Consider the following 24,309-nt stretch of genomic DNA (forward strand, 5'->3'; position numbering starts at 1 on the left):
TATCATATAGACAAGTGCACAGATCGCCAATTAGATTCTGTCTTATGTTATTACCTTATCCTGTCTTATCTTGTCCTGCTCTTGTCTTTTGAGCCCCACTCCCACTGCCCATCAGTCCTCCTAGCCCTCACTCCCATACATTGCCCTTGGATGTGTGCTTACTACTGTACTGACCATTGTGCCCTCTGGCATGTTGGGCAGCAACGAAGATCCACCACCTTCATCTGTTTTAGGCCGGTCTCTGGAACATGTATTCCTAGTTTACTTCAAGGTTTTCCTTCAACTGTTCTGCGCCAGGTACGTTTTCTTTGGATTCTTCTTTTGCGCATATCTTCTGGTGTCCACCGAGGGCTGTCTGGGTGATGTGAAGTTGCTTTCTTTACATTAGTAACGTGCCCGTTCCATTTCCACCGAATCGCATTCTCATGATGATTGTTTCCATGTTCTCTTTATTGCACTTGGGTGTGTGACAATCATTTCATCGGAATGTAACCACTTCTAGGCTTTGTTGCTCCTGTCCTTTTCCCCCGCAAGATTTCATGGGGTTATTCTGTACATTTTCTGTGGTATTCAGATGCCCTTAGCTCTCAATAATTGTAACTTCTTTTAAAACACATAGGGGGGTAAATTAACAGTACACCGGTTAAATGACAGCCGCATGGAAAAGTACCAGAACGTGCTTTGCACCGCATGAAAAAGGAATTTCGTACGGGTTATTCTTCCCCATGCGGCCTTTGCTGGAATGTGAGTATAGATATGCTCTGGTGTTTACCCCCAAATTTTTATTTGGTGTCGCAAAAAAGTTATGTTTCTTATCAGCTGTGTTTCTGATTTCGGCATTGAATTTTTCAACGGGTAATGTCGCACTTGCGTGCGTGCGTTGTGTGTTCATCTGTACTTGCATCCATGTGTGCGTGTATGCACGCGCGCACGTGTGTGTGCACGTGCGAGAGTTCGCGCACGCGTGTGTATGTGTGCGTGATTTCGTGGAAGGTGGAAATAATCGATCATGGGCAAGGGTAGAGCGCTGTCGATGTGGTGAAGCAATGACGCGCAGCTTTCATAAGAACGAAACAAAGGTCGCGTTTGGATCATGTCTGCTAGACTTGCGGCCAGTGCACACAACGCCCCTACTTGACAACTGTGTTGTTATTTATTTGAAAAATGCTTTGCAGTTTCGCCTGCTTTTGCACACAGTATAAAACACTTTCCAATCAATTTAAATATTCAAAGGCCACATGGGAAAGAAACTAAAACCCTTATGGATGAAAAAAAAAAAATTGATGAGAAGTATCAAAAAGAAATATAGATTATATAAGCGTTTCTTAAGAACAAAATACGTGAAAAATAATTAGAATGTTGTGCGTAATACACAGTTGGAAGAAGTTTTCAGTCCTGTCTTTTGCACCATTACACTTGATGAGGAAGTGAGGGTTTGAGTTATTTATAGATCTCCAAGTAGTAATCTTGAAGATAATGAGAAATTAAATGATTGGGTATCTCTGTTCTTTGCAGGTCCAGGTGACAAAGTTTTGATGGGTGATTTTAATTGTCCTGATATTGAATGGGAACATGAAGCATGTACCAAACACATAGACCATCCTGGTTCAAAATTCCTAAAAGTCTTGCAAGATAATTTTGTAGTCCAATTTATCACAGAACCAACACATTTCCACAGTAATCAAACAGCAAATATCCTGGATTTGATTTTTACAAACAGATCTGATTTGGTCTATACTGTCTCATATCATCCACCTATATGTAAACGTCACCATTCCAGTTTTACCTTTGAAGTTGATCTTGATCTTTCACTACCTGATAAGTCACAGGGCAAACGTCTGTCACATGGTAAAATACCACAATCATGGAAGGTAGCAGAGGTAAAACCAATATTTAAAAAAGGTAATAAACAAGACCCTTGTAATTATCGTCCAGTAAGATGACGTCAGTGGTTTGTAAGGTCTTTGAAAGCATTATACTTGACACTTTAAATGAGCATCTGATTGATAATGATCTGTTATCAGATAATCAGTTTGGCTTCACCAGAGGTAGATCCAGTCTGACTCAGTTACTGAGCACTTTACATGACTGGTTGATATCCCTTGAAGTTGAAAACAATAAACCAATAGACGCAATTTATCTGGATTTACAGAAAGCCTTCAACAAAGTTCCTCACAACAGGTTAATTGTAAAATTGTAAAATTGCAAGGGTATGGTATAGGTGGTAATTTGTTGGAATGGATAATAGACTTCTTGTATGAAAGAACACAGTATGTATCAGTAGCGTCTGAGTCGTCATGTCCTGTCAAAGTTAGTAGTGGTGTTCCTCAGGGTGGTGTCTTGGGGCCCACTCTCTCTGTGTATTATATAAATGATATGCCTGATATTTTGACTGTTTAGTGAAAATCTTTGCTGATGATACAAAGATCTATGAGGAAGTAGACTCAGATATAGGTAGGTTAAAGTTACAAGCTAATATAGATAGATTAATAGACTGGACTGATAAATGGCAAATTGAATTCAATAACAAATGTAAAGTTTTACGTGTTGGAAAGAATAATACACATTATTGGTATGATGTAGACTGTACTGAACTGCAGGAAATGGAGAGAGTTACCACTCTTTACTATTTGTTTATCATTTCATCTCCTGGCCTCATTATTTGTTAATTTCCAGTTGAAAAACCACCGAGGCAACCATGTGTTTGTTCTGTATTCTCCATGTGTTCTGCGTGGCTTGTTCAGGATTAAAGAGGCTATGCCAGTTTTGAATAAAAGCTTATTTGTGTTTGCACATTTCTTCTGTCTTTGCTGCTGTGTGCACATGTCAAATGATAGGTGTAAGGAAAGGCCCGGCGCTTCCTTTTTTGAGGAAGTGTCTGGGGTTGTTCCAATGTACCTTTTATTTACCTGTGTGCTAGCTGAATTGGTAGTGTAAGCAGCACTGACTTGAAGTTGTGTACCTTTAGGGAAAAAGCTATTGGCAAAGTGATTGGTTTTCATCCTTATACTTCTGTACCATTGACCAGAGGGGAGCATCTCGAAAATCCCAAAAGCTGAATGTGATTCATCCTGGCTGATTGATTTTCCTTTTTTGAGTAGCCACTTATGATATATGTCTTCTAGAGAAGGTAGATCAGCCCCAGTAATCTTGGTGGCAGTTTTTACAATTCTGTTAAGGGCTGCAAATTCTGCCTTGGATATGTTTCCGTACCAAACAGTAATAGCGAAGGTTAGCACACTTTCAATGACTGCTCGGTAGAAATCAACCATGATTTCTTTTTTACTTCCAAACTTTTTGAGGCGCCGAAGAAAGGACAGGCACTGTTGTGCTTTCTTAACAATTTTTTCCATATTTTTCTCCCATTTCAAATCGTTGGAAATGATCAGTCCAAGAAATTTAAAGTCGCTGATGATCTCTACTTGCTTGTCTTCAATGACAAGTGGTAAGGGGTCAGATCTGGTCTGCCTGAAATCTAGAATTAATTCTTTGGTTTTTGATATGTTGAGTTCTAAGTTGTTTTGATCACACCAGCTGACAAGTTCATGTACTTCTTCCCTATATTTTGACTCATCACTGTTCGTAATCAGCCCTTCTGGAGTAGTATCGTCGGCAAACTTGACCATGGTGTTACATTCATTTAGAGTTGCACAGTCATGTGTGAATAATGAGTACAACAGCGGGGATAGAACACATCCCTGTGGGGTGCCTATGTTGAGAATGCATGTGGAGGAGGTGAAGTCACCAACTTTAACAACTTGCAGTCTGCACCTTAGAAAATTTAGGATCCATGCACAAATTGATACAGGCAGCGACTGTCTTTCAGTTTAAAATATAGTTTTGATGGCACTATTGTGTTGAATGCAGAGCTGTAGTCAATGAAAAGGATCCTGGCATAGCTGTTAGGATTTTCGAGGTGTCTGAGGACATGGTAAGACCTATGCTAATGGCATCTTCGACTGATCTTTTAGCTCTATAGGTGAACTGAAAGGGATCAAAAGATGGAGGAATGCAGGTTTTTAGGAACTGTAGAATCAAGTGTTCAAATGTTTTCATTATGATTGATGTTAAGGCTACGGGACGATAATCATTAAGACAACTAGGCTGTACTTTAATGTATGTGATCTAAGGATCACCCCTATAGCAGTGGAAAATAAATTGAAAGCCTTAGACCCATATAAAGCACAAGGACCAGATCAAATACCTTCAAGGCTCCTAAAAGAATTGAGCAGAGAGTTGGCTATTCCACTGAATATTATTTATAATAAGTTACTTGAAAGTGCTTGCATACCAAACGATTGGAAGATGGCTGAGGTAACAGCTGTTTACAAGAAAGGGTCAAAACAAGAACCAAGCAGTTATAGACCAGTAAACCTTATGTGTATTGTATGCAAATTTTAGAATCTTTTATTAGATATGCAATGATTTCACATATGAAAGTAAATAATCTTTTTGTAGAATGCCAGCATGGCTTTAGACAGAATAGATCATGCATAACGCAGCTACTGGAAGTATTTGAAGATCTGACTAGAATGACAGATAGCGGTAAACCTATTGACATAATTTATTTAGACTTTAAAAAAAGCATTTGATTCTGTCCTGCACGAAAGACTTATTAAAATTACGGTAGCCTCATAGGGTATCACTGGTAATTTACTGAACTGGACAAGAAGCATCTTAACAGATAGTAATAATAATAATAATAATAATAATGGTATTTATATAGCGCTGGATCTTGTGCAGAGACAAATCAAAGCGCTTTCGCACCAGCCATTCACACACATGCATAACTCTAATACTGTAGAAACTAAAGACAAGGAAGGGCAGGCAAGGGAGGCTATTTTGGGAAGAGGTGGGTTTTAAGGCCAGACTTGAAAGAGCTGAGTGTGGAGACTTGACGAAGCGAAAAAGGAAGTTCATTCCAATCGCAAGGTCCAGAAACAGAGAAAGAACGGCGGCCAATAGTTGAGTGTTTGAATCTGGGTATGCGTAAACAGAGTGGATCCAAGGCCGATCATAGTGAGCGAGATGGAGTGTAGAGGTGAAGGCAGCCGCAGAGATAGGAAGGGGCAGTTTTGTGAATGCATCCATAACATAGAGTGCTGATCTTGTACTTTATTCGGTGTGAGACAGGGAGCCAGTGGAGATGTTGCAAAAGAGGAGTGATGTGCTCAGATCTTTTCTTTCTGAGGACGAGTCGGGCAGCAGAGTTTTGTATGCGCTGAAGGGGCTGAATGGATGAAGCAGGCAGACCAGACAATAGAGAGTTACAGTAGTCAAGGCGAGAGAGAATGAGAGAAATGACACAATTAGTTAAGATAGGAGAAAATAAGTCAACTTGTGTAAACGTAATTAGTAGTATTCCACAGGCCAGTATTCTTGGACCAGTACTTTCCACAATACATATTTATAAATGACCTTCCTGACTGTATACAAAGTATGTATAAAATTTTTGCAGATGATACTAAAATTTATGGTGATGGACACAACAATCTCACATTGCAAACTGATTTATATGCACTACTTCTTCTGCATTTGTGGGCTGCAACTCCCACGTTCACTCATATGTACACGAGTGGGCTTTTATGTGTATGACCGTTTTTACCCCGCCATGTAGGCAGCCATACTCTGCTTTCGGGGGTGTGCATGCTGGGTATGTTCTTGTTTCCATAACCCACCGAACGCTGACATGGATTACAGGATCTTTAATGTGCGTATTTGATCTTCTGCTTGCATGTACACACGAAGGGGGTTCAGGCACTAGCAGGTCTGCACATATATTGACCTGAGAGATCGTAAAAATCTCCACTGTTTACCCACCAGGCACCGTCACCGTGATTTGAACCCAGGACCCTCAGTTTGAAAGTCCAACCCTTTAGCCACTCGGCTATTGCGCCCGTCATGTACACTACAATAGTGGTCTGACAAATGGAACCTTTATTTTAATGTTTCAAAGTGTAAATAACAATTACCATATGAAAATAGAAAACATGACACAGACTATTGAGAAATGCCATAATGAGTAAGACTTAGGAATAATGTTTGACAATAAACTATCCTTTGATACATATATGGATAATATTATAAATAAAGCCAGTCAAATGATTGGTGTAATTAAGAGAACCTTCAATTACCTAGATAAAGATATATTTCTCAAACTATATAATGCATTAGTAAGATCACATGTAGAATACGGTAATATTGTGTAGCACCCATACCTTAGAGACAATCTATAGCAATAGGAAGGGTCCAAAGAAGGGCAGCTAAATTATTAAAAGAATGCCAGAATATCAGTTATCAACAAAGACTTACTTAAATCTACACTCACTAAAAGGTAGAAGATTAAGAGGAGATTTGTTGGAAACTTTTAAAGATATTAAATGGCATAAATGATGTAAATGCAAGATATATTTTCAGAATGTCAGATTATGGTAGTACAAGAAACTCAGTAAAGAAAATTTGTCTAGAACACTGCAACACCAACCCTAGAAAAAATTCATTGGCTAACCAAATTGCTTAAATATGGAATGCACTACCAACTGAAGTTAAACTTGCACAAAATACTAACACTTTCAATACTCTCCTTGACACCAATACCATCTTAAAAGAAGAAGTTTGATTGTGGTGAATAAAAACAAAGTTCTTGCAGAAGTGTACTTGCGTACCCCGCCCAACAACAACAAACAAAAGAAGAAAATACATAAATAAAATAAAAGGAAAGAAGTGAAGATGAAGATTCGATGGGGACATAAAAAAAGGCCGAGAGGTCTAGGCAGATAGACCTGCCAGTCCCTATACCACTACTACTAATAATAATAACAGAAACAGAAACACAGACAAAATTTTCTGAACGTGCTGGTCGCATTACACTGGTTATAATATTTGTCTTCATCACAATATACAGGTGTCCATATAATCAAATTTCAGATGAATATACTGATTTACTGGCTGTTTTTCAACCAGAGAAATTTTATCGAATTCCTGGTTTCAATCCAGCACAAACCTCTTAATTATTCATATCCTTATTTGTTTATAGATAGTTAGGTGTCATTGCAAACTTTTTGCAAAGACATTCCAGATACCATGCAGATCAAAAGCAAGAACCGAAACCAGTACTTAATTTACTTGGTAGACTGTGTAGAATATATATATATATATGAAATTTCTTAGTCTTTATCGTCCAAAATCGGACTTGATAAAGGTTTGGAAAGTGGCTCTTTTTTTAAAAGCACAGTTTGGAAGATAATTAATGCAGGGATTTCAGACTGAAACAGAAAATCACAATATAACATTTTCAAGTAGTAATACCATTGCATTATATGTTGTAAAAGCAAACTGCTGGTTGATATTTTTCATAACTGTTACAGACAACATAGTAAATTGTACATATTCAAATAGCCATGTTCATTAAAAACAGGCATCTGGTACACTTTTATATCCTTTAATGATCTATTTAATAGGTTTCAAAATTAAAATAAAACAAGTAACAATTGCATATCTATTATATTGTTTTAAGCAAAAATTCAGTCAACTTTTTGGTTTTGTAATTTTACTTTCTTGTCAGCAAACTGAATGTGACAAAAGAGTAAAACTTTACAATACCAGTTTGGAATAAGATAAAGATAATAATCAACAGTCAAAAAGTCAAAATTATTGTATTTTGATTTTTATTGTTTTGCTGCTCTCTCTCTCTCTCTCTCTCTCTCTCTCTCTCTCTCTCTCTCTCTTTATACGATAAAGTAAGAGAAAAAATGTACATTTTTTTCATCTCATTAGCTAAAAGACATGATGTTTTTTCTGTTTTATCGTCTGATGATGAATATATCATACAGTCAGTAGCTAAATTTATCTCAGAAGCACAAAAAAATAAGGCATAATCACTATGATCAGAACACACCAGAGTAAATGAGGAGGATATCCATATGTAAATTTTATTTTCTTATGTTAATTTGGTAAGGTAGATAATTGATATATTGAACTATTTCACTCCTAGAATGGGTGGTCGAGTTTGATTGATTAGTTTCTTTGTGTGTGTGTGTGGTGTGTGTTCCGCTTGCTTAATGTATCGTGAGAGAGTTATATTTAGAGATTTTGTTTGTTTGTTTGTTTGGTGATGAAATGCTGTTAAGCAGAATGTTGCTTTGCATTTAAGAGGATTTAAGAATTAATCCCCGTCACCCCCTTGTCAATAGACCATTACAGGTAATGACAATAAAAATGTCAAAGTGTCTTTGTCACAACAGGTTTCTCTTGTGAAATGGTGGCTGCTCTTCCCAGGGAGAGGATGTGACCACAGTACAGAATCACCATTTTTTAGATTTATTTTTTTTCTGTCTGCAAGTGTACTTGTTTTACCATCAAAGTGGATTATTTCTACAAAATTTTGCCAGGGACAACCCTTTTGTTGCCGTGGGTTCTTTTATGTACACAAAGTGCATGCAACACACAGGACCTTGGTTTATTGTCTCCTCCAAAAGACAATAGCACCCAGCCCACCAGTCAAAGTCTAGTGGATTTTTGGGGAGAAGGGGGAGTTGGATGAATCCTGGTCCATTGGGGACTTGAACCTGTAGACACCCACATCCTAGTTGGGCATGTGACCACGGGGCCAACTCTCCACTGCTTGTTATATAAACATTTCTTTACATAACCAGGCCGTTCACTCCTCCTGGGTATACAAAAGGTAGTCAACAAACTATCTCCATAGTCCCCTAGCCTGTGCATTTGCCTCTGGCTCCAGGTAAGGCTCATCTGATTAGTGTCTGCCTTGAAGTCTCTTCGCCAGGTGTATTTTGGTCGACCACTCTCTCTTCCTTCAGGGGTTCCATGTCAGGGTCTTTGCATTTGATCATTATTATTTATATTCTTTCATTGGCCTGTGCTTCTTGTCTAGGTTACATTTGTTCCTCTTCCCCGTTACCTCATACATTGTGTGTGATAGACAGCTCTTATTATGTCATCCCTGTGCATAAGAGACTGGCTGTATGTTTTGGCTTTTCTAGCTATTCTCACTTATCTCTCACTCAGACAGTCTCAAGGCCTGATCAGTGCATTGGGAAGGTCAGCATCTACTCCCCCCTGGCCGCCTTCCCTTTGTTTTGTTTTTGTGTGTGTGTGTGTGTGTGTGTGTGTGTTTTGTTTTTTTTATCAGCAAATTAGTAAGTTTTGGTTTCATCAAGTGGGTAAACTTTGGTTTCATTGAATGGGTAAACGTTGCACGGTTTCATCAAACTGGTAAAGTTGACCTGCCACCCAGCAAAAACATAAAGAGGCATTGGAACAGTCACCCCAAGCTGTTGCTTGCTTTCATGGCAAATCAGTGTTCTCTTCTTTTTGCACTTTATGTCAACTGCAGTGTATGTCTATACTCTATTTTAGTATGTATCTTGGCTACACATATCTCATGTTTTGTATTTTTTTTTATCAAGGCTCAGTTGTGAAGGTAGTTTCAGTGTAGCAGGTGATATTTTAAATTATTCACTCCTGTTACCTTATGGATGGATGGTGTATCATACGTTATTACATGTGTGTACATGCGTGTTTGCAAATACGCATCACTTGAGCTTTTCCAACACATGTTTATGTGTAAATCTGTATCAAGTGAGCATTTCTAACCAGGACAAATTGTGTCCCTCATGTTTTATACAAGTCATAAAAACAGTGCAGATGTTTCATTGTAATTTGTAATCAAAACATTTCATATGTTTACACAATCTGCTGCAAAAAAAAAAAAAAAAAAAAAAAAAAAAAGGAGAGAGCATTCAATAATGAATTGACAACTGTCTGTTGCAGGGGCCTGGCTGTAAACGATACTAAGTTCATCCCTTCCCTTGGTGTATGTGTGGAACTGCATCAGAGCATCTAAAGTAAACCAAGGTGGAGGATGTAAGGAGGAGGAATTTTGTTTAATGCCCTGTCACGCTTGCTGGTGATTATAGACACTTTGCTGAAGTATTGATTTTCACATTTGAACGTATCCTGTCTGGGTGTAGTGAACGTTGTCTTGCAACAAACATATACTAGAAACACATGTTAAACAATCCAAATAGCTTTACTGTGTGGCTTGAACTACATGCTTGCAAACAGAAAACCAGACGACCATTGTTATTGTTCTTCTGCGCACCCCGTTTGCGCATATTATTAGAGTTACGTACCTTTTCTTTTACATTGAGTTTCCTTTTCTTTTGTACTTTCAGTATCACAGAATAACAGATGCTCTTGCTTAAAATGTAGGGGAGGAGGTGGATGTAATAATGGAACACAGTGTGTTCTTCTCTATTTTTATAAAATATATGCCATATCATGTGGACACAGCAAACTCAAACTAAATATTTTTCAGTCATGACTTTGTCTTCCAGATCAGTTTCAGGTTGAAAAATCAAAATACCAAATGTCAGTGTTTCATCATTTACAGAACAGTCCTATAAGATTTTGTGTAATGTCCACCATTTCTTGATTTATTTTTTATTTACTCAATCAGTTTATAATTATGGGTAATGAGCAAGCAGTTGTATAAGCACCCATGCATTAAGATACTCAATCAATTTTTAATGATGGATAATGAGCAAGCTGTTGTATAAGCACCCAATCAATAAGCTTAGTATTGTTATGTTGCCTCACATAACATGCCTTCCTTTCTTACAGTCAGTAACAACTGGTGATGCCTTTAAATTATTATTATGAGCATTTACACCTTATCTTGAATATAAGCCCTAGGCGTTTACCAACAGAACATATGTAAATATCAAAAAGAAAAAGATTAACACAAGATACCAAACTGTGTACACAGATGAGAATTTACTCTGTTCATATGAACTGCACCTGGACAAAAGAAAAAGGAATTTGAATGACTTTCAGTCGCCACTAATTGTGATTTTTTCTGGGGTAAAATAAAAAAGAAAAAGGCTAGAACAGTACCTTCAGTTGAACATTCAGACACATTACAATTAGAAATCTTCCAAGGGTGCTTCTGTGTGCTGGGAGTAGGATAGAAAATAGCTCACACATCCCAACGGATGTTTGTTTCTATGCACACCATGGGACTTATGGCAAAGCTTCATACCATTCACAGCTGTTTCCCAACATTTGTTGATATTCAGACACAGACAGATATAGTTTGGCTGAATAAGTGTTCAGTAGTTGATTATTCTAAGACAAAAAACATGTGTGCTTTTACAACTCTGTGTGTGTGTGTGTGTGTGTGCATATACATGTGTGTGTGTGTGTGTGTGTGTGTGTGTGGAATATTTTCAGACAACCATTATGATGAGTTCTGAGAACAAAAGCCCTGCTGTGATAGACAGTGAAGAAAAAGTGAAGCTGACTTTTGGGGAGAAGGGTGATCCTCATGAGAGACATCCACCAGCCAAGGTGTCTCTGAGGACCAAGCTGAAGGACAGAGAGTACAGGCAAAAGTGTCTGCGTACCTTGTGGTTCGGAGCTTCCTTCTGGGCACTGGTGAGAGTGCTGGAACAATTTAACTTTTTTTTCTGATAAGAATGATAATGATAATGATTTATTTTATAGTAAGAGGTAGACTAAAAGAATCTTGGTAAAAGTCGCAACCCGTCGAGCCACAAGCTCTTCTTCAAGCAAATCAGTTTTATTTTATACATTGCAGAAGCAAGCTCTAAGTGCATTACAAATCCAGTGCTTAAAAATTAATCAGATAAGCACATAAGACAAAGTGGAATCGCATAAAAGGGTCATTAAAGCACACTTCTTTTCTGAGCCATTGATAATTATCATAAAAACACAATTTACAGAACCCATAAAGTAATATACTCTCAGTGCAACAGCTGTTACACTCCAGCACACATACTCAAAACAAAAATAGGTAAACAGCTAAGATAAGAGCACATACAGTTAAAATTTATTTGTACATAATTAAAGGAGCTCAGTCATGATATTGCTCACAAGGGATTTATGAGTTAATGAAATAAAGTGTAGGAGACGCGAGGTGAAAGGGGTAAAAATCAGCAGTCTTTGTACCAATTGAACCACACCGCCACCACCCACCCCATCCTCAGGTGTTACTTAATGTCCCCTCTCTTGTCTTGAACTGCTTGTTTTTCTTGAAAAACAAATAGTTATTTTGACTTTTGGACTGTGCTATTTTGATGCTGGATGAATGGTTATTTTGAATTCTGGACTGTGTTATTTTGATGCTTGCTTGAAAGATTCCATTGGGTCTTAGTGTTGCAGCCTTGGGGGATACTTGGCCTTTAGGCACCATCCCAACACCAATTGTCCTAAAGCCCTCTTGGCCAAGAGAGTGGGGGTGTAACTTGGGCAAGACACTCTCCACAATAATCAAATTCTAGCCCAAATACACCATCACCATTTATTACCTTTGTGTCAATGGGGCTGTTGTAGTTTTCTGATGTCTCCTGTGATCCATGTAATCTGACTGCCAAATGTGTGCAGCCAGTTTGGAATTGAGTTGTCATATGATAAGTGTTAATCCTTTTTTTTTTTTTTTTTTTTGTTGTTGTTGTTTGATGTTGTCCTTTTTGTTTGTATGTTTGTTTTGTTATTGTTGTTTTTTCTTTAAAAATACCTTTGCAAACTATTACCATGCTTATACTGAAATTACCACATGTGTCATTAGTAGAAACAAAGTGTGAATGAGAAACCCATTTACCTGTTTATATTACTTTGATGTAAATTGGGCATGGCAATACCAGTGGAATCAATGTGTGAACATACAGTTTAAATTCTGTTACCACTACAGTTTCATTGTAAATCATGTGTTATAATATCACACAGATCAATGTTTGATGAATATTTGCTGTTCTACCAATGTAATGCTTGATGTGGAATGGTTGATGTTTGGAAAAATATATATTGTTGTGCCTTCCTAATGTAAAATATGATATTTTGTATGTAAACCTTTGTCTGAATAAGAATGTTTGGGAAATAAAAGTGTCATAAGTTATGTTTTCACTGTAATTTGTAATATGTTACATGAAACTGTTATGGTGATGATGTTGAAGAGAAAATATGACCTTCTATGCAAGGGGGGCAAAAAGGAGAAAAATTCTAGCCCAAATAATCAGGACAAAAGTCGCTTCCTCTGCCTTTCTGATGTCACTGTTTGGACACGGCTGACTGTCACACTGTGTGCAGGGCTTTGTCTTCAGTCAGCGAGGGCCGGCATTCCTGGATCTTCAGATCATCACGCAGACGGACGTGGAAGCCGCCTCCTACTTCTTCACTTCCTCTTCCGTCGGCTATCTGGTTGGTTCGTTTGTGGCCGGATTGGTGTACTCCATGTTCAACAAGTCACTTTTGCTGTTGCTGTGCCTGTTCGGAATGGCGATGACGACAGTGGCTGTGCCGTGGTGTTCCATCTATGCTCTGATGATTGCCATCCACTTCGTCTTCTCGCTGTTTGGTGGTGGGCTGGAACCAGTAAGTCCTGTCATCTAGATGCAGATATATTTACATACATTTTTGCAAAGTTATTTTGAAATATTTGAAGGGTCATTTAGTTGTTGCCTGCATTTTTTTCTCCACTATTATGTTGTATGAAATATATATATATGATGAAATTGAATATTTACAAAGGCAAATTCTGTGTGTGTTTTTCAGGAGACAATACAGAAATAATCAATTTGCCTTTTCACTGAGACAAAATCTGTGTATGTTTTTCAGTTGACAATACAGAAATGGTGATTTTTGCCCTTTGGCTAAGGCAGATTCTGTGTGTGTGCTTTTTTCACTTGACATTACAGAAAAAGGTGAAATTGAATATTCAAAGGGGCAAATTCTATGTGTGTTTTTTCAGTTGGCAATACGGAAATGGTGCGGGTGTGGGGCAAGGAAGGGGAGGGGGCCATGCAGTTTGTTCACTTTGCCTATGCCTTTGGCGGCGTCATCGCTCCACTGGTCACCGAGCCTTTCCTCACTCCTGTCCCAGAGGACAACAACATGACCACAACGATCCAGTACATCAACAGCACTGCCAACCCTCTGGTCTCTGTTCCCTACACTGCCAGCCAGTCTGTGTCCATCAACCGTACCACAAGTTCGTTCCTAGCATCAGACATTGGAAGGTCCACCCTACTGACAGAACAGCTCACTTCAACATTCAGCCATGTTGCAGATGCGTGGAATGCTACCATGACGACGCTGAACGTGACAGATCCTGTGACAGCAGCCCCCCTGCCTCTCACCACCCGGGTGCACTATGCGTACCTGATCGCGGGCAGCATCATCCTGCTCATCATGGTCCCCGTCACTGTGCAGATGTTCACCGACAGGTCCCAGAAGAGGAGGCAGACTGCAGAGGATGAGAAGAAAGATCTGAAGCAGCCGCTGCCGCTTGGTCTGTTTCTGCTGGTTCTCAGTGCCTTGTGCCTCTTCAACTTCCTCAATGTGTCTGTGGAGGACACTTTTGTGTCCTACCTGTCAGCCTTTGTGGTCAAGCAGCTGCACTGGAGTAAATCGGCAGGTGCTCGAGTTACCTCCCTTTTCTGGGCCATGTTTGCATCGTGCCGGTTTGTGTCCATCTTCACCATCCACTTCCTGAGCTCTGCCAGGCTGCTGCTGTGGTGTTGTCTAGCCTGGGTGGCATCCATGCTGGTCTTTCTGGTGTGCTCCTATCACAACGTCAGTGCCGGGGTGTGGGCATCCTCGGCGTTGGTCGGTGCCTCCATGGCAGCCATCTTTCCCACAGGGTTCTCCTGGATGGAGGAGGAACTGGTGCGGGTCACAGGGGTCGTGGCTTCCTGCGTGGTCATCTCCGCCTCCATGGGCTCCATGAGCAGCCCTGTGCTGCTGGGTTTCCTGATGCAGCAAAAGACACCCATGTGGTTCTCCTTCCTCATGTTCGGGGAGGCGGCTGCCTGTCTGCTGGTCTTCCTGTTCCTGCTGGCGCTGTCACGCCTGTACCTGAGGAAACGCTACACCATGAGTCCCCCAGACCAGCACCAGGAAGTGGCTGTCTCTGCCTGGCAAGAAGACAGCAGAGCAGGTGAAGAAAGTACAGTTTGATTCAACAGGTTACGTAAGCGCTGAACCGTACTTTTAACGGAAGCACTGAACAGTACTCTTAATTAAGCAAAAAAAGGAAAGAGCAACTCACATGTTGTGTCCAGGAACCTATCAGTTTCCCTTCATCACTGTAGACTGACTGGCAAGGCAAGGCAAGGCAAGGCAAAAGGCTTATTTCTTGTGCCTCCTGGGGGCATTGAAACTGACCTGGCTGGAGTTCAGTGCAAACTAGTTTATAAGAATGCGTGAATGCTATGTTGAACTTACTTGTTGGCTTGTGACAGCAGTCGTTGAAGTGGTAGAGTAGCATTGAAAGTTTTGATGGTAGCAACAAAATGAACTATGCAGCTGATGTAACCAGTTCTTGTAAGCTGGTGAATGGATATTCAAGAATTTCCAGTTTATATGGTCTTTTATCAGGTATGTGGATCCTTACATACCTGACAACTGTTCGATGTAACTTTTGATCCATCAGTTTCAGCAAACACTGAAAGAGGCTTTGAGCAAAACGCACAATAGTCAATCAAGATTTGATTGTTCTCACCAAGTGTTGAAAGGTATGAATATGTATGCATGCATTGAAGACATGCACATGTTCACTACGCCTTGTGTGTTGGCATGTTTACACCCACACACTGCACACTGGCATATATGCACACACAACACACGCACAGATTGATTTTGTATCGCTTGACTTTCTTCCAGGTAGATTTGTGCTGTGAAGCAAAATACAAATTACAATCAAAACAGCTTATAAGATACAATTTTCTTAAAAGATCTCTCGTTTTGTTTGATATTTTATGATTGAGGGCAATCATTGATGAACTGTCAGTATACAGGATCTGTGATGTGATGAACTGATCTGTGTGACATTGGAATTATCCATTCCTACACTTTTATAGTTTTTAATCTCTTCCTTCTCCACAGGTCATGAATTTTCTGTCATTGTTGCATGCTGCATAGTGATTCTGCTTGCAGTTTTGGAATAAATTTTGGGTTGTTGTTGGGTTTTTTTATTGCAGGCTGGATGGTTCAATTGGTAGGAAACAATGTTAACAGATCTGAGGTCTTAATTTTAAACACTGTTTTGTTCTGTAAAAAAATGCATACATGGCCAAGTCCTGTTCTCTCACTGTACTTTTGCAGATTTCAGTCATGGGTGCTCGTTTCATAATAACACATGGTTTTGTATTGGGTTTTGGTGGCCATTTTTCTTCTTCTTTTTTCTCTCTTTTTTTTAATTTTTTTTTTTTTTATAATTTTTTTACTTGAGGAAATTGAAAATATCTTGGATGTTAATTAAGAGTGCAGATAAATTTTGTTTGTTTGTTTATTTTTGGTAATTATGGGATGGACAATTTCACTGTGTTTGATCTGTGATCCCTGCCACGTACTTCACTGATTGGAGTTATGATGGACAGGAAGTTCACTTCTTTGGTGTTGCTCATAACATATCATTGTTGTTTGGGGTTCCCCTTTTTCCATATCCACTGAGAGGAGAGCACAAAATTATGTATGTTCAAAAGTGTGTTTTGTCTGTTTTCAGACGTTTTCCATTTGGTAGTGTTATTCCATTTGGTAGTGTTATTTGGACTCATGGCAGGCATGTTAGTTTTAATGCACTTGTTAACTGTTCTTTTTTATAGTGTGTGTGTGTGTGTGTGTGAAGACAAGTCAACTTTTTTTATTATTTCAAGATTGTGTTTGTGTTCTGTGTTGGTACACGTGCATGTGCCCATGTTTATATTGCAAATAGGAATTTATCCAATGTGGTTACATATCTCACCACTGAAAGTCAGCATGTTGATTTGTATGGAAAGTATTGTTTGATGCTATCCAGCCGCAGACCAGTAAAGGTAAGGATGCGTGTGAGCAGTGATTCAGTCAATCGACCAATAACAGTTTTTTAACGCTTCATTAATCCATGTGCAAATTAACTTGTGCAATCACAGACTCGTTTTGAATACAAACATAAAGTGATCGTGCACAACCGTAGAAAGATTCAGTTCAGTTCAATTGCTCAAGGAGGCGTTGCTGTTCTCAGACAAATCCGTGTAACACAACACTATAATTTACTACGCAGGTGCCAGACCAGTAGTGCAACCCGATGCACTTAGTCAGACAGTAGAAAGGGGTTTAAACTAGAGTCATACTAGATTCAATCACAAAAGTAAAACAGTCTTTTATTTATATAATTATCTCTATCTATCTATCTACTTATCTATCTATAAATATATATGTGGGTTACAGTGTGCCCCTCACTGCCACAAGCAAAAAACACTTAGCAACTGTTTAGCTGTTGCAGGTGATTTTGATTCCAGAAGATATCATAACTTGAACACTCTCTCCATACTGGATTATCAAACTTTAGGACAGGGAAAGTATGCTTGGGTACTGGATTTCCTTTTTATTTAGCATGTGTGCAATGTCAGCAATAAGAGCAATACACTCTCCTCTCAAGTTTATTTAAAATCAGAAAACTTTCCTTTTCTTTGGCAAGTGCGCAGAGTGAGCAACAACAGTTGTACTCTCTGCTTAAAAAGAGAAAAAGTGTTTTGATTAAAGGATTGCTGCTTTCTTTGTCCTGTGTGTGTTTTCAGCAATCAGCAAAAGTGTCTGTGTTGTGACCAATGAAGGAAACTTTGTGATCATTATTACCTAAAAAATAGAATTATAAAAATCTTTTGATCACATTTTTTAAACAACTGCCAGCTGTTGTGTGCTTTTGTGTATTTGTGAATGTCATTTCATTTTATCTGTATTATTAATTGATATAACTTTACATTTTTTATGAAGTTCATAGAGCTCTACATCATACCAGAAGAATTTGCTTCGGAGATATTCTATTATCATGATTGTTTGGTGCTGAGATGGATATCTCATGTGAAAGTTGTTAGGTACTTGGAAGGATATCTGATCTGAAATATGTTAGGTGATGGAATGGATATTTGATCTGAAAATTGTTGCGTGTTGTGAGGGATCTGAAAGGCATGTAGGTGCCGAGTTACAGCTAGGTGGAATGGCATATTTGAAAGTCAGTTCAGTTTCTGAAAGAGACATCGTTCAGGAATTAATGTGTAATTATAAGGTTGTCAGATTATAGACGGAGCACCTTCCATAAGTTGGTCATGTACAGTGGGACATTGAACAGTTGTTTGGTGCTGGGTGAGACACCTGGTCTGAAAATTGTTCATGTGTCACTGAAATGTTTGGATCTTGTGTATGTGTTAATGACATGTTTGGATGTTGTTTGGTACTGCACTGGATACCTGAAGGCTGTCGAGTTTCTGTGTGAGGTGTCTGAAAGATGTTCATTTCTGATGGAATGTTTGAAGTTCTGTGTGCTGCTTGCAGTTTCTGAATGTTGGTCTGGCCTTAGGTGGGGCACATGAAAGTGTTGTGTATGCCAGCTCAGATTCATGGAAATGGTTTGTGTGTGTTATCTGAAGGTAATTCTGGTGCCAACCAGGAACTGTGCATCATGTTTCACATAATCCTTTGTTCTCTTGTGTAAATGTGTGTGTTGATATCCTAAAGCTCTAAACATGTCAGGAATCACGTTCGTTTATTTATTTATAGTCTGTTCATCTAAGATGATGATATTAGACTGAAAATAAATGATATTAGTATTATTATTATTATTTGGATTATTATCATTTCTGTCATAATGATGATTGTTATTATTAATTAGAAATCGACATTTCTGTATATTCGAATGAAAAGGGGGGGCGGTTTGAGATGAAGGGGAGTGGGGGGGGGAGGGGGGGGGCAAAGGGGGAGGGGACTAAGAAAGGAAGAGAGAGAGAGAACAAAATGTGGAAAAGATAGGTACAAAATGTAAAAATGGAGAGGGGTGCGTGTCAGTGATTGGAGAAAGAAAAATCATGATATTGGAAGGGTGTGTGTGAGAGGCGGGACAGGGGAAGCAGGATTAGGACAAAAAATTTATCAATGATCAAATATTGTATGCACTACTTCTGTAGATTATTATTTGAAAAGAAGTTCATGAGGGGACCTACAATAAACAACCAACTGGACTATTCAACACATAACTAGCTAATTTAATAAAGAACAGTTTGAAATATATAACTTTTTCCAAAAAATGTTAACATTTGAAACTGTTAACACGTGTTCTGTAATTTCTGGAGGCAAAAAAGGTTTCATTACTAAACAGCGGGTTAAATGTGCTCTACTGTTAAACGTCCCTTGCAAGTGCATTCAATATTTTCACAATATTTTGCGTATGGGGCATTTAGTAGTAACCTAAATGCCATGCTCTTAACAGCCCTGCCAGTTTTTTTTAGCATTTAATAAGGCAGAAGTGTTAACTTCTGAAGACAGAAAGGAATTTTGCATATTTCTTTCAACAATATTACCCTTTTCAGATGATGATAAACGATGAGGAAGTTCAATTGCATTTAAAGCGTTTTTAGCTCCAAGCTTTGCAAGATGATCTGCATGTTCATTAGAAAAAAGCCCACAGTGTGAGGGAATCCAGCACATTTCAATATTAGTTCCTCTCATTTGAATACAGTGAATCAAAAATCTTATTTCAAAAATGATGTTATAATTAATGTTCGTGCAAACCTGATTTGAAGACTGCAGAACTGATTTTGAATCGACACAAAATAAAATATTAATCAAGTTTAGGAGCAGATCAATTAGATATGTTAATGACATAAGAACAGCAATTAATTCAGCTGTAAAAATTGAGAAGCCCTTTCCAATATGATATGACTTTTCAATTTTCAAAGCAGGAATTGCATATCCAGAACCAGCAAACTGATTTTCTAGAACAGAACCGTCTATATATTTTTAAGTGGTTGAGGTATGTTTCAGACAAGTGTGATTTGACTTGAGAAGCTAGTATATTGGGATTTCATCTTTCTTAATGTCACAATATTGAATGTCAAAAGCTGCTCCCGTTAATTCCCATAATGGGACTAGCGAAGTGCTCATAATCGGAGCAACATTTTGTGGATCAACATTTGATTGATTAATAGTATCTGGCACGTATGTAGAAATAGTTTCTAGATTTCTGTTCTGTTTCGCTCGTTTCGAAAAAAGTTTATCAGACCGTATATTAATCTCAGTTTAGACAGAATTTTCTGTAGCATTTGCTCTAATTACATATTTTGCTGATGCTAGCTTTCTTAATTCATTAGAGGTAGTATTCCTGCAGGAATCACGCTTCACATAATAACTGAATCACTGTTCACCTAAACTGTTATCTCTTTTGGATTTTTGTGATCTCCAGTGATCACAAAATATTTAACATCAATGTTGGGTAGACTGGCAAAGTCAACAATTCAGTCTCAGTCAACCTACTACCCAAACATGCTCAAGAGAGAAATAGTCACTGTTGACCTGAACAAAACTCAATGATTCTGATGAACTCCGAATATACCATCATCCGTGCCACCTGCCCGGAGTTTCAAGAATGGTGGTTTGCATGTTTCTCTGCGTATAATGTGTGTGGAGGAAAGTCCTGTCCTTGGCAGGAGCAGCAGTTCACACAAACAGTGGAGATACCAGGAGGTACATCCCACTGAGAGACTTGACAAAGTTTGGGTGGAGCGAGAAAGAGGCACCCCTGTTGGCATCCTGTATGCAGTATTCACTGGCTGGAAACTTGGCAAGACATTTTTCCACCAACCATGTGGAACCACTACAACATGGAGAATGGTTTCATTTGCCTTGTGTGCTCATCCAATTGTCTTGTAGAGCAAGAATTGTGTGCCATTAGGCAGGGGCAGCAGACAAGACTACCACCGAGATAAGTACTTTAGATGTGGCATGATAAGCTGGAAATGATTACAGCTTCTTTTGACAGAGGAGAAATGATCTTGAACTGTGATTTGATGAACCATAATCAGGTGAACCATGATAAGTTGAACTGTGATTGGATGAGCCTTGATAAGGTGAATCATGATTAGATGAACTGTGATCAGGTCAACCTTGATTCAGTGAACAGTCATTAGATGAACTGTGATCTGGTGAACCATGATTAGGTTAACTGTGATTAAATGATCTATGATTAGGGTAAACTATGATTAGATGAACTGTGTTTAGGTAAACTGTGATTAGGTGAAATGTGATTAAGTGAATCTTGATTAGGTGAACTGTAAGTAGGTGAAACGTGATTAGGTCAGATGTGATGTATCCACATGGAAACCTGAAAGTTGTCAAGTTGCTGAGTGGGACATGTGGAAATTTTGTTTGTGAGGTAAATGAAAATGGCACTGGCTGGGATACCTGACTTTTTAGATGTCGAGTGAGGGTGCTGAAGGTTGTAAGGTGCCAGGGACAAGTAATGGCTGTTAATGCCAGGGAGGAGACCTGTGTATTGGTGGCCTAGTGGTTTATGCATCCACATAGGATGCATGAGAATCTGAGGGTGCAGAATCAAATCCCACACTCCTAGAGTTTTCTTTACCACTTGACTTTGAGTGGTGATCAAGACTCCAGTCATTCAGGTGAGACCATAAGCTGAGGTCCTGTGTGCAGCACGCACTTACTACACATAAAAGAACCCACAGCAACAAGAGTTGTCCCTGGCAAAACTATGTCATAAAATCCACTAAAATACACATGTGTGTACACGTGCCCAAAGGCAGCTTTTAGTCAGCTCTACCCACGTAGGCAGCCTGTTTTGCAAATACCTCTGTGTTTATAAAGCGCTGAGAGTTTGGGCTCTGACCAAAGATAAGCGCTATATACGGTTGTGGGTGCTTTGGGGGGGGGGGGGGGGGGGGGGGGGGGGGGGGGGGGGGGGGGGGGGGGGGGGCACATGAAAGTCATTCAAGCACTGGCTGTGAGAGGAGCCATCAGGGTCCACTTGTTGATTTCAATCATTCTTGTCAGGGATTTTTTTCAGATATGTTGTTTTTTCTGTGAGTCTTATGGCTGTTGTGGTTGTTAAGTCATCTGCCGTACCCTTTACCTCAAATCAGCTGGTAGTGGGGCTGGTTTCTTTGCAGCATAGTTCACTTGTACAACATGACAAAGCAAAAGATAAAATGGTGAGAGAGTCTCAGATCACAGGATTTTGTCTACAAATGCATGTTCAGATAATACATCAAAGACACTGCTAACCATTCAAAAGTTGACAGATGTTGATGCTGATAAGGACAGAGGCTGACCTTTGCTGTACAGATTGAAAGTGACTTCTTGAGTTTTGTTTTGACTGCACCTGCAATATATACCTGTTCTGTGTGTGGATAATGTCATATTTAATCTTTAACAATTTATTTTGAGTGTTTTTCCCCCCCCTTTTTTTTTTCTTAATACATGATTTCAGTCACAAAGTATGATAACTGATGATAATGAGTGATGGCCTAGAGGTAACACATCTGCCTAGGAAGTGAGAGAATCTGAGCGCACTGGTTCGAATCATGGTACAGTCGCCAATATTTTCTACCCCTCCACTAGACCTTGAGTGGTGGTCTGGATGCTAGTCATTCAGATGAGATGATAAACCAAGGTCCCGTGTGCAGCATGCACTTCACGCACATAAAAGAACCCACAGCATCAAAAGGGTTGTCCCTGGCAAAATTCTACAGAAAACTCCACTTTGATAGGAAAAACAAATAGAACTGACGCAGGAAAAAGAAAGCAGGGTGGCACTCAGTATAGTGACGCGCTCTTCCTGGGGAGAGCAGCCCGAATTTCATACAGAGAAATCTGTTGTGACAAAAAAGAGAAATACAATACAACTTTTACTGCTGGGAGTGAGCTGAACATGTGAGAACACCTTATACACAAGCTGGAGGAATGGACTCGGAAGAGTGCTTTTTGTTGTTGTTGTTGTCCTGTTATATATTGAATGTCTGGATAGCCAGACACAGTTTTGATTATCAGTTTATGTCTTTTGTATTTTTTACCTCTGTGTGTTATTCATTGTGTGAAACTTTTTAATGATGGAATTTTTTGTTATTTTGTATCATATCTTATTAGTTTTATAATCTGTATTTCATGGGTTTGTTTAATTTGGAAAAAAAAAAGATATAAATAATACATCTTAGTTTTAATCTTGTGCAAATTTATTTTTTTAAGAATGAGAACTTACGAATGCATAAGAATGGGAACTGCTGGATATCGCACCATAGAAAAACTATGTATTATTATTATTATTAACTTTACAGACTGTGAAAGTTACTTGAATCATGTGTTTCAGTATTCCTTTTAAAATAATAAAAATGACACCTTTTTGTTCTTGTTCTCTTGAATCGAAAGCTTGCAAGATAATGGCAAAGACTGAGCAGTGTGTGTATGTGTGAGAGAGATAGAGAGGGTGTGTGTGTGTGTAAGGGAAGAGGGATATCATGGACTTTATTTTTTAAAAAAACACAAAAAAAACTTTTTTGTGAGGGAAGTGAGGTGGGAAGGGGAGGAGGCACATTATATGGAGACATGAGGCCAAATCTGATTGGTAATTAAAAACAATACTTTTCCATCGTTCTTATTTCTTAAAGGAACTTTTGTAACAGACCTCCAGACACTTAACACCTACAAGAGTGTTAGGCAGCCATGTATGCAGCAAATATGTGAACAACTTGAGATGACTTGGCCACAGACCAAAAGTCATCCTGTGAAAGATCTAAATCAAGAAAACTTTGCAACACTCTGTGCTTAAGAAGAATTTATTTGTCTGTCAGGCTAATTCTGATGTCTAGAAATAGCCCATGCAAGCTCAGAATTCATGTCATTCATACCTGGCGTGATACTCTTTCATAGAGCAGCAAACAAAACAAACCTTTGTAGGCGATGTTATGAAATCCTGTCCCAGTTTTCATTTTTTATATGTCTCAAATGTGTTTTTGTCATTAATTATCATCTTTTCCCTGTAATTCTGTTATAACTAATAATGATAATCATTGGTAGCTGTATTGGTATTGATCATGCTTTCTGTATACTTGTTGAGCAAGACAGTGTGTGTGTTTTGTTTGCTGTTCTGTTTTTTAGCTGCTATTTGTATAAAGATATATGAATATAGACATATGTCATGGTATGTGTGTGTGCATGCCTGTGTGTGTGTCTGAACGTGTGTGTGCATATTTGTGTGTGTTGTCTGTGGTCTGTGCGTGTGTGTATATTGAGAACATAAAACCATCTGTCCCCAAGAAAACAACTGCAGTCACATTACAAGTCTTCCTGGGATTAAACAAAAGTATACTGTGAGTGTGTGTGTGTTGTCCGTGTATTTAGTGTTTGTGCATGTGTGTGTGTGTGTGTGCATGCATGTACTCGTGACAAAGGCCCCGGTCAGGTTGAAAGAGTTTTCTTTTTATTCCAGACAGATATGAAAACTGC

The 24,309-nt window shown here is 38.8% G+C and overlaps 1 protein-coding gene across 1 annotated transcript; it reads left to right on the forward strand.

The window, feature by feature from the left end:
• The first annotated feature begins 661 nt into the window (after nucleotides 1–661).
• On the forward strand, nucleotides 662–14,997 carry LOC143277992 (sodium-dependent glucose transporter 1A-like). Its single transcript, XM_076583007.1, has 5 exons — nucleotides 662–744; nucleotides 9,793–9,885; nucleotides 11,254–11,457; nucleotides 13,129–13,399; nucleotides 13,790–14,997. Exons 3-5 carry the CDS (start codon nucleotides 11,263–11,265, stop codon nucleotides 14,995–14,997), a joined length of 1,674 nt encoding a protein of 557 aa, XP_076439122.1. The 5' UTR covers nucleotides 662–744; nucleotides 9,793–9,885; nucleotides 11,254–11,262.
• The last annotated feature ends 9,312 nt before the right edge of the window (nucleotides 14,998–24,309 follow it).

Source organism: Babylonia areolata, chromosome 2 (genome assembly GCF_041734735.1).
Source record: "Babylonia areolata isolate BAREFJ2019XMU chromosome 2, ASM4173473v1, whole genome shotgun sequence".
NCBI classification, from domain to species: domain Eukaryota; kingdom Metazoa; phylum Mollusca; class Gastropoda; order Neogastropoda; family Buccinidae; genus Babylonia; species Babylonia areolata.

Bases quoted from the DNA above. Each gene is read 5' to 3' on its own strand.
- LOC143277992 (XM_076583007.1), top strand. From the start codon at position 11,263: ATGATGAGTTCTGAGAACAAAAGCCCTGCTGTGATAGACAGTGAAGAA. The intron at 11,458-13,128 runs GTGAGAGTGCTG...CACTGTGTGCAG, and splicing joins GAGCTTCCTTCTGGGCACTG to GGCTTTGTCTTCAGTCAGCG. The intron at 13,400-13,789 runs GTGGGCTGGAAC...GTGTTTTTTCAG, and splicing joins CGTCTTCTCGCTGTTTGGTG to TTGGCAATACGGAAATGGTG.